Source organism: Pelophylax lessonae (genome assembly GCF_965119305.1).
Source record: "Pelophylax lessonae genome assembly, chromosome: 3".
Taxonomy (NCBI): domain Eukaryota; kingdom Metazoa; phylum Chordata; class Amphibia; order Anura; family Ranidae; genus Pelophylax; species Pelophylax lessonae.
The window spans coordinates 515316584-515332739 of record NC_138770.1 but is presented as its reverse complement, the minus strand read 5'-3'; the positions used below and the strand labels follow the sequence as shown (position 1 = coordinate 515332739).

The window sequence follows — 16156 nt, the reverse complement described above, 5'->3', positions numbered from 1 at the left end:
GCAGCCACTCCCTTTCAGAATGAGTATCCAAAGGACATATTGGAAAAAAGAGCAGAAATCTGCAACATTGGTTGAACTGGATGGATTATTGTCTTTATTCAACCTCACCTACTATGTAAAAATACTTGCAATCTACATTGATCACCACAAGTGGATTGTTGTTTCCTCAACAAAAATGGAATAACTCTTTGGGAGTATAGTTATGCTTTTCTGTGGGATTATCTGTGTATGCCCCCAATTGGACAACTGCATTTAAAAGAGAAGTATAGACTTAAAAAAAAAAAAAAAAAAAAAAGCAAACATTTATACTCACCTAGGTGGATCGATGTTGCATCTGTCCCCGCTCTGCAATGAGAACTGAAGGATCAAACACCACTGATCACTCAGTTCTCCCCCTCCACTCTGAGCAGAGAGCTATGACTGTAGTCGCCAGCCTCTGCTCTGCCCCTCCAGTACTCCCTGAAGCACTGGGCTGTGGAAGGGGTAGAAGGGGCTGGCTTAGGCCCTCAGCGGATTGCTGAAAGAGTGAGCCAATCCAAGAATCTGGGTGGATCCCGACGATATGGTCGGGATCTTTCCTGATCCTGGACCAGATGAGTGACATCAGCCAACAGCAGGCTTTATCCCATTATCAGCTGAAAACGAGTGCAGAACGAACTGCAATCCTGGGACCTACAGGAGGAGTATAGCCAAAATAGCTATGCTTATACTTCTAATTTTAGCATGCCTTTTTGGGAAATTGTTTTACATGGATCAATGGGGAAAGCACAAGGGGTACATTTGAATCTAGTCCAGAGTGTTGACCACACCAAAAATATTTTTGAGATATAGAGTGTATACCACAAACATGACTGGTAGTGATGTCACGTGCAGTGTGCAATATGCAATGTCCATGAAGTTATTAGTTCCAGGATTTTATTGCCTGTACTAAGACCAGTAGACTAATACCTACTGCAGTCAAGTGAAGCTTTTACTTTGCACTAAAAGGATGATTGCCTGCAGTCCTGCCCAGCATGAACATGGCAGTCCCACACTGAACTCCAGACAAGTAGAGAAGAACATATAGGTTCAATGTAAACAGTGTTCTTGATGGAAATTGACAAAGGATCCCTGCTGTGCAAGGCCATGAAATATACACTTCAATCCTAACTCCAGGCAAAGCTTTTATATTGCAGTTTTAGATTTGGTGGGGGGAGGGATAGAGATTCTTAGATTTTTATTGGTGTTTTTGACCCTTTTAAAAAGATTATGTCCTACTTAGTGTCTTTTTGACAGAAGTGGTTATCGCCAGGACAGGAATTTGAAAATGTTAATGCATGTTGAGAGGGTTAAGAGGGACCTTCTTCATGGGGGCCTGTTGGGGACTGAGAAAATCATATTTTGGGCCAATAGAAAAAAAATTCAGTCATGGATTTTGCATTATTAAAAACTTAAGGATCGTGGTAAGCATTTATTATACTTCTACGTTGTGCAAATGACCATAAATTTTAATTTGTTACCAGTAAACTAAAGTTTTTGTATTTTGTTTAGTGAATGTTGTGCATGAACAAGCCCTATAGACATTCACCAAAATAATAAACTATTCAGTTAAGCGCTGTACACCACCCTGTTCAGCAGGAAGACTAGCATGCTTAATGACATCCACATGTAGGTTTAGAATATGAATGAAAGAGTGTATGTGTATCAATAAGCCATGGCTGTAGGGGCGAGGAGGGAGTGCCAGCAATGGCTGATCCATTGGAGCCTATAGGTGACATCATAGCCCTTGAAATTCCCAGCCGTTGTCAAGCATTCCATAACACGGGGGCAGAGGTGTAGGATCATATGGCTGGACAGGATAACAATTGGTAAGTACACAGAGCTTTTTTACACAGGATAGGCAGGATGGGTAGGAGGAGGGGGTGGAGCTAATATTTTTAATAATAGTTAGTGTTAGGCTTGAATTCTACTTTAAAGGACTTACTGGTTGGATCACCAGGTAATAGTGGCATTAAAATAACTTTGGGGTCTTCCGTGGGCATACATAATGTAGAAATATAGGAGAATGACTAACATAGAGTATTTATTTTAGCTATGAAAATGCACCCAGGATGAGACCTCTGTTTTAATAGAGTGGAAGGTTCTAGTATAAAAGCAAATACAGTTTTTGAGGCATTTTGATTGTTGATGAGTACACAAATCAAAAGAATGTGTTCCACTTCATGCAAAAGTCTAATCTTATTTTCCAGCGTCCGTAAATAAAAGAAGGGGAATCCCATTGAATTGTTCCTAACAACGCTCAGTAATGCACCATGCCATTTAACTTTGCTCTGTCTTGCTGCATAAATAGTGCCTTACCTACACCCACCTCCTTCCCGTCTTGCCTAACAGAAGAGGGTCACCTGTTTTGTAAAGCTTGCCTCTAGGTGTGCAATAAATTAGGCAGACATGAACATATCCCTGCGTGGTTTAACTTGCTAAGGATAGGAAACCTAAATTCATTAAAGAGTGAAATAATGGGAACAAAAATTGTGTAATATATTGCAGTTTGCCTTACTTTTTTTTCCAAGCTAAGAACTGTAGACATTGTATCTAAGAGCATTTTCAGCAAATATAGAAAATACCTGATTATCTTGCTAGAAATATTACCAAAAGTATTGGGACACCTGCCTTTACATGCACTTGAAATTTAATGGCATCCCAATCTTATGCCTCGTACACACGCAAAGATTATGGGCAGACCGATCGTCCGACTTTTGTCCAGAGTTGTGTTTTGTTGGTTGGAATGTGCCTAGACTGCACACGAATTTTCTCGGCCAACAAAAATCTACTTTGAGCATGCCCAGTCTTGCTCATCATAATTTTGTCTGCCAAAATCTGTACTGACTGACGGAAAATCGGCCGTTGTGTTGACAGCCAACAAATATTTTATAGCCTGCACACCAGATTTTATTCGGCCGAAAAGTCGGAGTAGGTTGTCGAAAACATCATACTAACAAGCCGAAAATCGGCCGATCGGACGTTGGCCGAAAATTCCCGGCCAATAACCGATGCGCGTGTACGAGGCATTAGTCTGTAAGGTTCAATATTGACCCACCCTTTATAACTATAGCCCCTTCAACTCTTCTGGGAAGGCTGTCCACAAGGTTTAGGACTGTGTCTATGGGACTGTTTGACCATTCTTCCAGTAGCACATTTGTGAGGTCAGTGCCAGTTCACACTTCCGCGTGTGCGGCGATCGCATGTAATATCGGAGCGCACTGCTCCTTCATTACATGCGATCGGATGTGCAGTGCGAATTTAGCCATACACTTTGTATGGCTAAATTCGCACTGCACCCGCACAAAAGTCGCACATGAGGCATTTTTTCAGCGCATCAGGATCGGATCGCACAGTGGTTCACACTTGTGCGATCCGATCCTGTGCGAACTGTCAGATCGCACTGTGATATGCGATCAAACTGGGGGTGTCGTTAACATTTCATTGACACCCCCTGTGTATCGCATATGGCAGTGTGAACTGCCAGATGTGCGTTTGCGATGCGGGAACAGGCTGCGAATTCGCAGCCTTCCCGCATTGCACAAGTGTGACCCGGCACTCGGGCACTGATGTGGTTGTGGAGAAAGGGCTGGCTTGCAGTCTGCGCTCCTATTCATCCCAAGGGTGTTCTATGTGGTTGAGGTCAGGACTCCGTGCAGGCCAGTCAAATTCCTCCACCCCAAACTTGCCCATCCATGTCTTTATGGAGCTTGCTTTGTGCACTGGTGCGCAGTCATGTTGTAACAGAAAGGAGCCATCCCCAAACTGTTCCCACAAAGCTGGGAGAATTATATGGTCCAAAATGTCTTGGTTTGCTGACGCCTTAAGAGTTCCCTTCAGTGGAACTAAGGGGCCGAGCCCAACCCCTGAAAAACAACCCCACACCATATCGTCCCCTCCAACAAATGATTTGGACCAGTGCACAAAGCAAGATCCATAAAGACCTGGATGAGCGAGTTTGGGGTGGAGGAACTAAAAATGCCTAAAATTGGGGAGCAACTGAGCATGTGCAGAGCAGGGTGGGACAGTGTATTACTGGATTTTAATCAGTATAGACATTTATTTTTAATGTTTTATATTGTTGTATCTGAAAAAGGGGCCAGCCTGAAGTAATCTAGCAGGACTTCATTTTTTGACTAAAGTTCTATTTGAAAAGTGATATGGTAATGGTGCGATATGCCCACCTGTGCACTAAATCATTGGAAGTAAACTGTTTCTAGAAGTTTTTTGTTTCTTTGCGCAGCTAAGTTAACATCTTTGATTTGCTTCCTGTGTTCCTACATCAAAACTGACTGCTTAATACGGGGCTGCTGGCGTTTTTTACATATGGTTTTCCTTTAACAGACGGCCTTGACATGACCCCATCAAAACAATTGCTAAAGGTTAGCATTTAATGAACAAATACTGTCAGCTGTACTGATGGTGCGAGGAGATTTCAGTTGTTAAGCCAACTAAATCCAAGTAGGAGATCATTTCAGTAGAGTTTTGACTGTACAATATCCTTCTGTTTTTAATGAAATGTCTGGACGGGGAATATAATAATCATCTTTGTGTCGTGGCTATTCACTGGCTGGAGTGGGAGCAATTAAAGATGAGAAAATTGACTGCTACTCAGACAAGAATTATGGAATTATGTGCTCTCCCCTAACTCGATCCATTGTCCAATTAATCACTGAAATAAGTGTATAAATATTTGTCCTCCGCCTATTATTATATCATGCTATTTTGATGTAAGACTATTCATCCATCCTTTCAGTTAAAGTGCAATATGCCATACTTAGCTGATATGGTGTTATGTGCAGTAAGCAGTTTATCAGTAAGATAAAAGATGTATGGATTTGCTAAACTCACATTGCATTCTATTTAAATATAGATTACATTGTTCTTTTGTCTTTGGAAATGGCTGTTAAATAAAAGTTGACAAATATTATTTTCTATTAGGAGTAATAATGTTACGTCACATATGAATGCTTTAGCTTTGATAATCAGTGGTAATAATAATTTTTTGAAGCTACAGCAAATAAGATTGTTGTGGAAATGATAGTTGTTAAGGGCTTGTCAGTCATCAAGTATTTTAGCCAACTTTGTGGTATAGGTGATTTAAACATGTTGGTTTAAAATTATATATTGTCTTCCCTGATTAATTATTTTTCCCTCATTAAGGCTTTGTGTACACTAGCCTAAATTTACTGCGGCCTTGGGAAAATGCGGCAAAATCATGGCAAAAATGTGCAAGGACTTGAGTTTTCCCATGGCTGGCATTCAAAATGTTCCTATCCTGAGCGCGATTCTACCGCTTCAGGAGAGGGAGATTGAAGCTCACCTAAACACAACCGCTCCTAAACTGTGCTAAAAGCCTATGTGTACATTGACACATAGGCTTTTATGGAGGTAAGTTTAGGCGCGTTGGCAAAAAAATGCCAAATGCTTCTAAACTCAAGTTTAGGAGCTGCCAGTGTAGGCTAGTGTACGTGCAGCCGAACATGCTAATGAGATCCATAAATAAAACTTTACCCTACCTTATTTTACACCCAATGATGTCATCACTAGGTCCCTGTGTTATGCATATAGATCATGGCTGGTTGGAGGGGCTGACGGGATGCTGTACATAGTTCCTGGAAAACAGAAAATTGTGATAATGCCCACAAGTGATGCTGAGCCATCATAACTAATGGAACTGAATTCCAGTAAATAAAGAAGTGGGCTAGGGAGGAAAGTACTAGATGATGTTGGTCATCCTCCAGCCAGGAAAACGCTGCACTTTTATCATGCAGATTATAGCAGTGTTTCTCAACTCCGGTCCTCAGGGCACTAACAGGCCAGGTTTGCAAGAAAACTGAAATACATCACAGGTGATATCATTTGCTGCTCAGTGATTGCAGAATTCTCGTCTGCATCTCCCCCAAGGTAATACTTAAAATCTGGCCTGTTAGTGTGCACTCAAGACCGGAGTTGAAAAACACTGGACTAGAGTATACCTAGCCTTAAAGGGAAGGCCCTCTAAGAAGCTAGTTTTTGTGTTTCCTCCATTTGGGTAGAAATAGTCTCTTTGAGTGGGTGGAGGCCTTTTCCTTTTCCTCCCTACCTTCATGGTGTTGTCTTTTTTTCTACTGTCATTTAGGTGCTTCTTCAGGGCCTGCACCTAGGCCCTCTCTTCTTTTGGTGCATGGAGAGATCCAGAAGTTCTTGGTGCCTCTACCCCCTTCAAGGATGTGGTTTAAGTGGTGCACCTACACTCAAGCTGGTGAGAGGGCCGCAAACCCTTTGACCAGCAGTGTTAGGCACTACTTCCTTGAGCTACAAAGCAGGCTCTGCTGCATTGAGTTTACTCCTCAAGCACAGGGGAATGATGTAGTGAGATTTCACAGATAACTGATTCCATTTTTCAGCACGTTATCCTGTAGACATTAAATGATGCACTTTTAGAGGTTTTTCTCTCTGTTGCACTCATTGCAAAGATGGAATCAGAAGATCAGACAGCAGCAATAGCAAAAGCAGGTGCCAGTTCAACCAGCAATAGCAAAAGCAGATGCCAGCTCAGCCAGTAATGTCTAGGAGAGCTGGAGTGTGGGCTTTCTTTCTTTCTGGTTGGTTGTGAACTTATTTCTTCCCCCAGGTTTATCCTGAAGCCTATCAGGACATTAGAATTCTTCTTGGTACCGAATTGTCCTTTTCAGCAGGGTTGGCTTCCTTGCTATGTGACTGGGTTTTATTTCTTATTTAGTATTATCCAGGGTTTGTGTCTTTTTTGGTTTTGGTTGCTCTTTATTTTATGACTTATGGCTTGTTTTTGCTTGCTCTTGTTCAATCAAAGGCCCCAGAAACTTAAAGTATAGCTCCTGTTTATCATTATCATTGAAAGTAAAAGAAAACCCCAAATTTTGTGTTGCCCCCAGAAAAGTAATAAAGGGGAAATTTTCCAATGTGGACACTAGTTCTGATTACCTGGGGGTCCCCAAGAAATTCCTTTTCATCTTTAGGGATTTCCTCTCACTTCCTGTTTGGCTTTGGGACAGGAAGTGAAGAGAAATTTCAGCATTGGGACAGAGATGGCAAAAAAAATCTAACAGGTTAAAAACCCTACCTTACTCTACCAAAAATTAAAACATTTTTTTTCCCATAGTTGTACTTTAAACGTTTTTCTGGCTCATGAGATCCTGTAATCTTGAGATGGCATGTTCGTGGAAAAACGTATTTTGCTTTAATGGTAGTGATTATCATGGATGTGTCCTCTTTTGCTGAAAAGTCCTTCAAGCTCGTTTCCCCTAATCTTGTAGTTACTCATGAATTCTCATGGAAGTTAATTTTGGAAAATAAAAAGAATTTGGCATATCAGTAACCATTTCCTGGAGTCCTCCAGGATAGACAATTTCCTGTCCAGATTATGCTATATTTTTAAAATATAGGTCTTTTGGTCATACTCCAGCATACTCCGGTTTACATTTTTGTGGCAGTTTTGTGCTTCCTTTTCCAGTAAAGCTACACTCTTTTATATACTGTCCTGAAAGTCCCCAAAAAATATTTTCTGGTAGGTTTGTGTAATTTTTTCTGATTTCACTATCTGTTTACATCTTTGCAATACAGTTAAGTAGATTTTATGCAAACAGGAAATTTACAGATGTCTGTCCATTAGGTCATATAGGTGAAAACTATACTTGTGATACACTGTTATAAAATAAATATTTAAACCTCGTCTTAACCATTTTTGATTTTTTTTTTTTTTTTTGTAGATGAATACCACTTGTCTCTTGATCCATCTGTAACAGAACCTCCAAGCCCTCGTACAGTAGAGGCAGATCCGCACAGGACAGACAGACATTTCCGCTACTGTGGAGTCAAAAACATGGAGCTGTCAGACAGTGACAGACCTGTCAGCTTTGGTTCAACTTCCTCATCGGCCTCTTCCCGGGACAGTCACTGTTCATTTGGAAGTCGGATGACCTTAGCATCAAATAGTCATTTGGGCTTGTTTCATCAGGATAAGGAAGCTGGGGCCATAAAACTAGAACTAGTTCCTTCCCAGCTGTTGTCAAGTGATGACCTTCGGATAAGCTGCAATCGGGAACAGGCTCATGATAGTCCAAAGGAAAAATCTTCTGATGAGCGACGGACTATGTCATGGAAAGAGTCCAAAGGGTGTGTCAAAAACTGTTCAAAATCTGAAGGGGTAGAACCAACAAGTCCAAAGCTTATGTATGTTGACAGAGTGGTCCAAGAAATTCTCCAGACTGAAAGGACTTATGTACAAGACTTGAAAAGCATTGTTGAGGTAAGACAGTATCTCAGATATCATTATGTATAGAATAATGTGAAAAGTGACTTATAAACACACTGGCAAATGGTACTTGTTGCTACTGACAAATATTTGCACAATAAACTCCAGGCTACATTATCGGTCAAAATTTTGGAAAAGTGGAATAAGCTACAAGGATTTTAAAGCTCAAGTTTAGCTAAACAAAAAAAAATAAAAATAAAAATGTAATAATAATAAAAATATTAAGTTAATAATATAAAAATACCTACAGCTTAGTCACATAACTTGCCTGTAATGCATGGGTGTCCAACCTTTTGGCTTCTCTGGGCCACATTGAGTGTAGAGAAATTTTCTCGGGCCGAATATAAAATCTATACTATAGTTAAGGTATATAAGTTATAAAATGCTGCCGCGCCCTTCCCGCGCCACGGCGCCCCACGCACTAATTTAACACAACAAGAGGATGATCAAATGAAATTGAATCCGTATACAGAGGCTTACTTCTTCTGAGCGATAATAAAGGAACACTCTAACCACCATGACCACGTTAATGATTTGAAGTGGTCATGGTGGTAGGAGTCGGAAACACTGCATGTGCTCCCCCCCTCTGAGGCAGCCTCTGCCTACCATTAGTTGGAAGCTGCTGTGACCATGCCCCTGACCTGACTTCCTTCCTCCCCAGCAAAAAAAAAAAATTGTCAGGTGGCAGTGGGCCGCATTGCCTGAGGTTCTGGGCCGCAGGTTGGACATACCTGCTGTAATGCAATACGTTTCACATTGTGCGGGCAGCTGGATCCTGGAGAAATCTTCACTGCAGAGATGCCTGTCCTCTTCCTGTCATTGAACCTCCGGTGCCAGTACTGCAATGGTTAACAGCTTTGGGTACAGCAGTACAGATGGGGGAGGTGGGGTAAATCAGATGTATGATTCTGTCCACCATTCACCGATCTTGTTACAAGGAGTGTATTTATTGAAAGAATGAAGAGGGGGGGTGGGGGGCATCAGACTGTACTGCTTTTCTACCTGAAGACCAAAAGCTGTTCACCACTCAGAAACAGAAAAAGGACAGGTATTTTTGTCTAGCCGGTCCTGAGATTTTCACAGCTCTTCTGCACAACACACTCCTGCCTTGCAGGAAGGGGGACTTGGACCTGCCTCTGCTGTGGCTTCACTTTCACTTACAGGTCTTCTCTTGACCCCCGCCCTGTGATTAGGCAGTGAAAGGAAAAGCAGCACACTGATGAGCTCATCTTGACAGGTTGCGATCGCCTCCTTTTTAGAATGCTTCTTGCACGGCAACACACCTGACTGCCTCTTTGAGCTCTGCTGTACATTAGACTGTAAGAGACTAAAGGCCCGTACGCACAATAAGAAAATCTGAAGGGAAATTTCGTCCGACGACTGATCTGCCGATTTTTCGGATTGTTAGTATGGTGCTTTCGACAGCCGAAAAAAATCCTGATGTACAGGCTATAAAATTTTTATCGTCTGTCAACACAACATCCGATTTTCGTCTCATTAGTACAGTTTTAGACGGAAAAAAATCTTAAGAGCAAGACTAGGCATGCTCAGAGACGAAAGAACACATACAAAAAAAGTCCAACACATGACATCACTTCTGAAGTAGAATTCTGTCGTACGGGAAAATTTGTGTGAAAATAACCTCTTCATTTTCCACATCAGACTAGCATGCCACAAAAAACGGACGACAGATCGTTCGATATTCTGATCGTGTGCACGGGGCTTTGCACCAGCCTCCTGGCAGCTTTTTAACTGCTCACTTTCTACACTACAATTATTTGACCTTTTATTATAGAGCTGCATCTATTTGTGTCTTCTATATCTGCCTGGAGTTGATCTATAAAATAAATGAGTGGAATTTTCGAGGACTGGAGCAGACAAAATCTGGAGCTGCTGTGAATTGCAACCAATCAGCTTCTACCTTTTCATTTTCCAAAGTTTAACTGAACAGGCTAAAGTTAGAAGCTGATTGGTTACCACGCACAAATGCTCCACATTCTGTCTGCTTCAGTTTCAGTAAAATACCCCCAAAGTTTATTAACAACATGTTCTTCACTACTTTAATTCATCTCTCTTGACTTCTGTTGCATAAACATAATGAAGACAAAGATTGTCGGTATAATTTATGAGAAACAAGACACACAAAAAAAATTGGGCAGTTGCAAAAAGTTTTTTTGCCTTTATTCTCAAGCCAGCTTTGGGGAAAGGAAATGAAAAACTGGCTTGGTTGCTAACCTTCAAAGAAGCCAATTTTTGCTCAGAATTTTCATAAATGAGCCCCTGTATTAGAAGCTGGAAACATTCCTGAGGCAAGTTGTGTTCAAGTGGGTTAATCCTCAGTAATGTCACTGGCTTGTAATGCATGAATGGCTGCTTTTACTTTATAACCACCATGGACATAAATAGTTGGGCCAGTCCTGAGTCCACAAAGCTGGATGAGGCTGTTTGCTTCTCCATGTCTCAGTGGTAGGCTGAGGGCTTCACAGCACTACTAATCAGCAAGTGTCATCAGGATACACACATTCACACACAGATATGTGGAACATCCCCGAATACTTGATGACTGTCATGGATTTGGAGAGATGAGGTCATGTAAGCTCAGCAAGGTTTATGTGGATTGCTAACAGCACTGTCTTGAATAATTGCATCCATATCTAAAATTGTTACAACTGCTTTATGTAAACATGTGGAATTAATATGCTTCTACAGTAAAATATCACCACGCTAGGGATCAAAAGTTATCATATGTAAGCATAAGATTGCAGCCTATGTAATGCCAAGGAACACTTTCAAGTCATTTAAAGAAACATTTGCCAATGATCTCTTGCAAGACTGCCAGGTACTTTATAAATGCCAAAGATCCATACATATGTTAGTAGCAGTGAGCTCTGAACGATTTTTCCACTAAAATGTGGCAGCCAGTGTTGGAGGCACACATTTCTGCCCAGGAGAGGGGTTAGATTTATAGATCACTTGACTTTAAAGCATAACTTCCAGTGGTTGTAAAGTCTTATGTAGCACCCTCCTAGATAGACTCTTGGTTAAAAGCATTGTTATGCTCCATGTGTTCAGGTGTGAGTCACTTGGTCTGAGGGAGTGTCCCCACTGTATCCAATAGGGGAGCCTGTTGGACAGTGGAGGAAACCTTGCCAGTGGCAAACTGGCTTTTGTGGCAGTCCCAGTGGGAGGGCACCACTGCAATGCATCCTGGGATTGACCATAAAAGTCAAAAGCACATGTGGCAGGGAATCTTTGGTGGGAAGCAGAGTCCCAGGAGGAGGGTGACGGCTGTCTCTCCTCCTGCTGTCTGAGGAAGGTGGTCACTGGCAGTCGGCCTAGTGAGCCAGGTGTGGAGCTGTGCCTGAAGGATCCTGGAAAGATGACGGTGGAGCTACTGGCAGAGTCATCTTGGAAAACAGTGTCTGTGAGTACCAGGGTGCTTGCCAAGGGGTCTGCCCAGGAAGGGGGACCCCTCCAGAGAGGTCAGAGGATAGGTCAGCTCACACAGTTAGCAAAAGTAAAGGGGGTGCAAAGTATAACCCTGAAGATTAAGGGTAAAGGGGGTACCAAGCGGGGCCCTGAAGAGTAATCCACAATACAGTTCGCTTATTAAGTACTTCACTACAGTGGCAAGGTGAAGCAGCGGCCTTGCCGCACTCAACACACCTAAAAGTCCTCAAATTGTGCATAGTTCATCCAGTTGGAGTATCCCACTCATCCCTTCTCCCATCCCAAGTTCTAAAATAAAAACAACAAAAACCAAATCCCCTAGACTGTTTCCTGACTGAGCCAAACACCTAAAGCGCTAAGAATTGATAAGTTGTTGCTATGGATAACCCAGGGGAATCCACTTCAAACAGCTCCCCAGGGAGTAGTGCTATACTTATGTTTTTTTTTACTTTAATGCATTCAATGCATGAAGGTAAAAAAAACCTTCTGTGCCAGATGATCCCTCCCCAGCTCACTTATAATTTACTGAGCCATTTCTCGATCAAGCGCTGTGCACAAGAGCATTGGCTCTCTTGGCTCTCTCCCTCCTGACTGGGCAGATTGCTAGCAGTGGGAGCCATTGGCTCCTGCTGATGTCAATCAAGCTTTGTAATGAGGGAGCTGGGGACAGGGCCGAGCCGCACATTCTGTGCTTTCTATGGTGGGCGCTCACCAAAGAGGAGGAGCCAAGAGAGCTGGCGGGGGACCCCAGAAAAAGATAATCAGGGATGCCCTGTGGAAAACCATTGCACAGAGCAGGTAAGTAGTACATGTTTTTATTATTATTATTTTTTTTTTTTTTTTTTTTTAAATTGGACGCATTACAATCATTTTAACTGTATCTGAACACCACAAACTGAAAATGCTATTGAATACATTTTTAATATTGAAAGCAAATATCCCATTCGTGTCTCCATGCTTTAATTTATTTAGAAGTCACTTTGAAAATACATTTTTAGCTGCAGCCATCTTGAGCAAGGGCAGATGAGGCCAGGTATTTGCTGGAATCTATCTGCTCTGCAGGTAGGAGGTTGTATTTATCTTAGAGAGCCTCTCCACTATTCCTCCGGGTGAAAGGGGGGGAAAAAAGCCAAGAAGACTCTTGGGATGTATGACATCATTTTGGCCCAGGCCAGAAAACAGAAAGCAACTGAAGAAATGTAAAAAAAAAAAGTTTAAAGTAAGTGAATATAATTGACCTTCCTATCTATTTACTTATGCTAGCAGCATAAGGATTAATAAGTGGCGGTTTACACTATGGCAATCCGACCTCGGAGGCGACCTGTGAAGTCGCGTGCACCGTGACTTCGGCGCGACTTGCACGGAATTCACATAATGGAAATCAATGCAAGTCGCTCCGATGTCGCCCCGAAGTAGTACAGGAACTATTTTCTAAGTCGGAGCGACTTGAGTCGCTCCTAATAGAACGGTTCCCATAGCACAGAATGGACCGCGACTTGTCAGGCTGACCAGTCGCCTGACAAGACGCGGTAGTGTGAACCGGGACTTAACATAATTAATAGTGATTGAGAGAGTTTTTAGTCGCTCTGTAAAATATGCAGGGTTCAACTCTTCTCTAGACAATGCTGCATTTTTGCAAAAGATGAGGTACATTGGAAAACCCAGCCCAAGCTTCATATTCAAAGAAAGCATAATGGCTCTGTGTCTGCTGAAGCATTAGTCAAGGCAGAAAAAAATACATTTAGTGCATCTTTGCTATACATGCACATGTAATATCACTTTAAACACACTGCAGGTGCAGAAAAAAATAACTGTTCATTTTCCAGAAATAAAGTGTGCGCCTACCTTCCTCTTTAACATGACAATACAATGTATTTTGAGTTGAGTTTTCAAATTTCTAAGCACTTGGTGTCAGCCCTGCCCACTTTTATTTCTGATGGATTACAAAGAACACAGATGGCTCTCATAACCTCACCCCTCTATATCTCCATAACTCCATGTGTACAGACGCAGTACAGTAAGTTTCCATTTCTGGGTAAATTAATGGGTATTTTCTGCATTTGTCAAACATGACAAAACTCGTTTAATGGTATATTTAGCAGAAAAGGGAGCAATTAAGAGAAAGTAGTTGTTAGGGTTTACCTTTAAGGGCTCATGCACTTGAGTGTAATAAATCTCTATGCAGGATCTTGCCAGGAGAAAGCTCATGCGTAAAAAAACATATGGTTTTTAAAGTGCTTTCTTTTACACAGGTTTAGACACGTAAACATCTGTAAAAATGTCACCACTGGCCCCACCCTGAAAGGAAGGAACCGATTTTCGTACATTAGTTTCATCCAGAGACTGACGTTCTTCTGGTCCCACTGTAAGGAAGGCTGGACTGCCTTGCGCTGAAGAAATTCATCGTCCTAGCGAAACCAAGCAACCCCACCATAGACTCACTGGGCTTCGTTGATGGGGTCCAGATAATAGAAAAAAAGGGGCGAAGCAATTCTCAGGGGTCCAATTCTCAGGGGTCCCAGTTTGAGAACGTATGGGGTATCAACCGATACTGCTGTTTTTCTTCCGCCTTACTTTCATCTGGTTTAACTATAAAGTTAAATTTCTCCAATGGGAACAAAGAAAAATTTCCACATATATGCTCCTTCACTTCAGTTTTTAGATACGCACTCAAAGACCCTTTTAAAAACACACATACCCTTCGCATTTTTTCAGCATTTTCAGCATTTGCTATATCTATCCCATCCACCCCGCCGACTCCTTCGTCAGTTGCTTCGTCACCCGAAGCCTTACCTGCCTTAGTTGCCACATACGCCACCAGCCATTGACCAGAGGAATCCCTGCTGAGCTGTTAACTAAGCACCCAGAGCCCCCTTGAACAGAGAATGAGAACAAAAAAAGAGGACATGAAACAGAAGACTTGCCTGGCTGCATCTGTCCCATAGGACATCCAACCACAGAACTGGATCCCTGTGCAGATTATGGGAGTTTACCATCTTGCGCTGTTCACCAAGCCGCTCTGTTGCTCTCCCCTCAGCAGGCTCCATGGTGCAGTTGCCGGCTCCAGAGCCCGACAGGTGCCCGCTGATGACGTCGGCAACCCCTGCCACACCAGAACCCTGGGCGCTCCCTCTCTTACACCTACGCTAGACTCTGTGAGGAATGGTGGAAGCCTCACCAGCCAACTCCCTGCTCCTTCCATCCATGGCTCACGCTCTGCGATGCCAGGACACAGGGGAAAGCTGCCACCCGTGTCTTCTGTCACTGTGGGGTCCCGGCCGCTCCCGAAACCTGGCTGGCACCTGCCGCTCAGCCGCTCCCGCGCCCGGCTGCATTACACACAGGCAGGGAGCCTGTATAGCCAGCTGCACCATTCACACTGCGAAGTGAGAGGGCAGGGGAGTAGGTGGCAGATGAAAAAAACTCCCGGCGATGCATACTAGCTCATTATGCCTTTTGTATTACAGGGTTATCTTCTTTTTTTTTTCTGATGTTTACAACCTCTTTAAGGTCAGCACTAGTGCACAACATGACCCCATTCTATCACAGGAGTAAGGTGGCAGAGTATGGTGGACTGGTGGAGAGGGCATAGGTTCAGTGGTGTCCCTCCAAAATGCAACATTCTTAGAGCAAAGGTGTGTAATGACATGAGAACGAATGTTGTATGTTACTTGCTGCACACAGTGTACAGCTCCAAGCCAGAGTTTCGCCTTAATGTTAACTTTCACATGATCGCGGCCCCGTCTGGTCTCGGGCATTGATGAGCACGTTATTTTTCTGTCGGCGGGCATCATTCGTCATGATTGACATTGATATGCATCACGGACAACGTAAATGACAAAGGATTCGCAATGTTGGACTTTTTTCTTTTTATCTTTAAAGAACTTGTCAAAAACTGTTTGTTCTTTTTTACTTTTCTCCTTTTTTTTTTTTTTTTTTGCATGTAGGGGCACTATGCCCACTTACTGATTTGCATTGGGGAGCCCAGCATCTGGGGACCCTCCTTAATTTTAAAAGGGGTTTTGAAATTACATAAGCCCCTGCTCACTTGCCCCTACAACCACTGGGTCCGTGTGTATTTTTTTTTTTTTTTGCATGTTGCCCCCCCCCCCCCCAGCTGACATCCATACCAGACCCTCATCATAGATAAGAAACCGAAGTAATATGGTCAGGGCATCCCTCCAGACATGTTGCTTAAATTTATTTGTATTTTTAATGTTGTACTTTGATAAGTATTAAGTCCAAAAAACAATAGGTTTGAATCAGACAGGTGTCTAACAGAACCATGTAAGTATGGCTATACAGCACATTCGTATTTGGATTTTTGGGAGAGTAGGGAGCATGCTGTGGGTGTTCTTGGGAATAGCTCTTCTCTATCACAAGCAGGTGTTCCCAAATTTTTGAAAAAGGGAT

The 16156-nt window shown here is 42.6% G+C and overlaps 1 protein-coding gene across 1 annotated transcript in view; it reads left to right on the top strand.

Annotated features, from left to right (window-relative positions):
• Nucleotides 1-16156, top strand: part of PLEKHG1 (pleckstrin homology and RhoGEF domain containing G1) — a 247362-nt gene that overhangs the window by 131269 nt on the left and 99937 nt on the right. The window contains exon 2 of the mRNA XM_082249953.1: nucleotides 7749-8287. Within this exon, the coding sequence (XP_082106079.1) occupies nucleotides 7749-8287 (539 nt within the window). The remainder of the gene's footprint in view (nucleotides 1-7748; nucleotides 8288-16156) is intronic.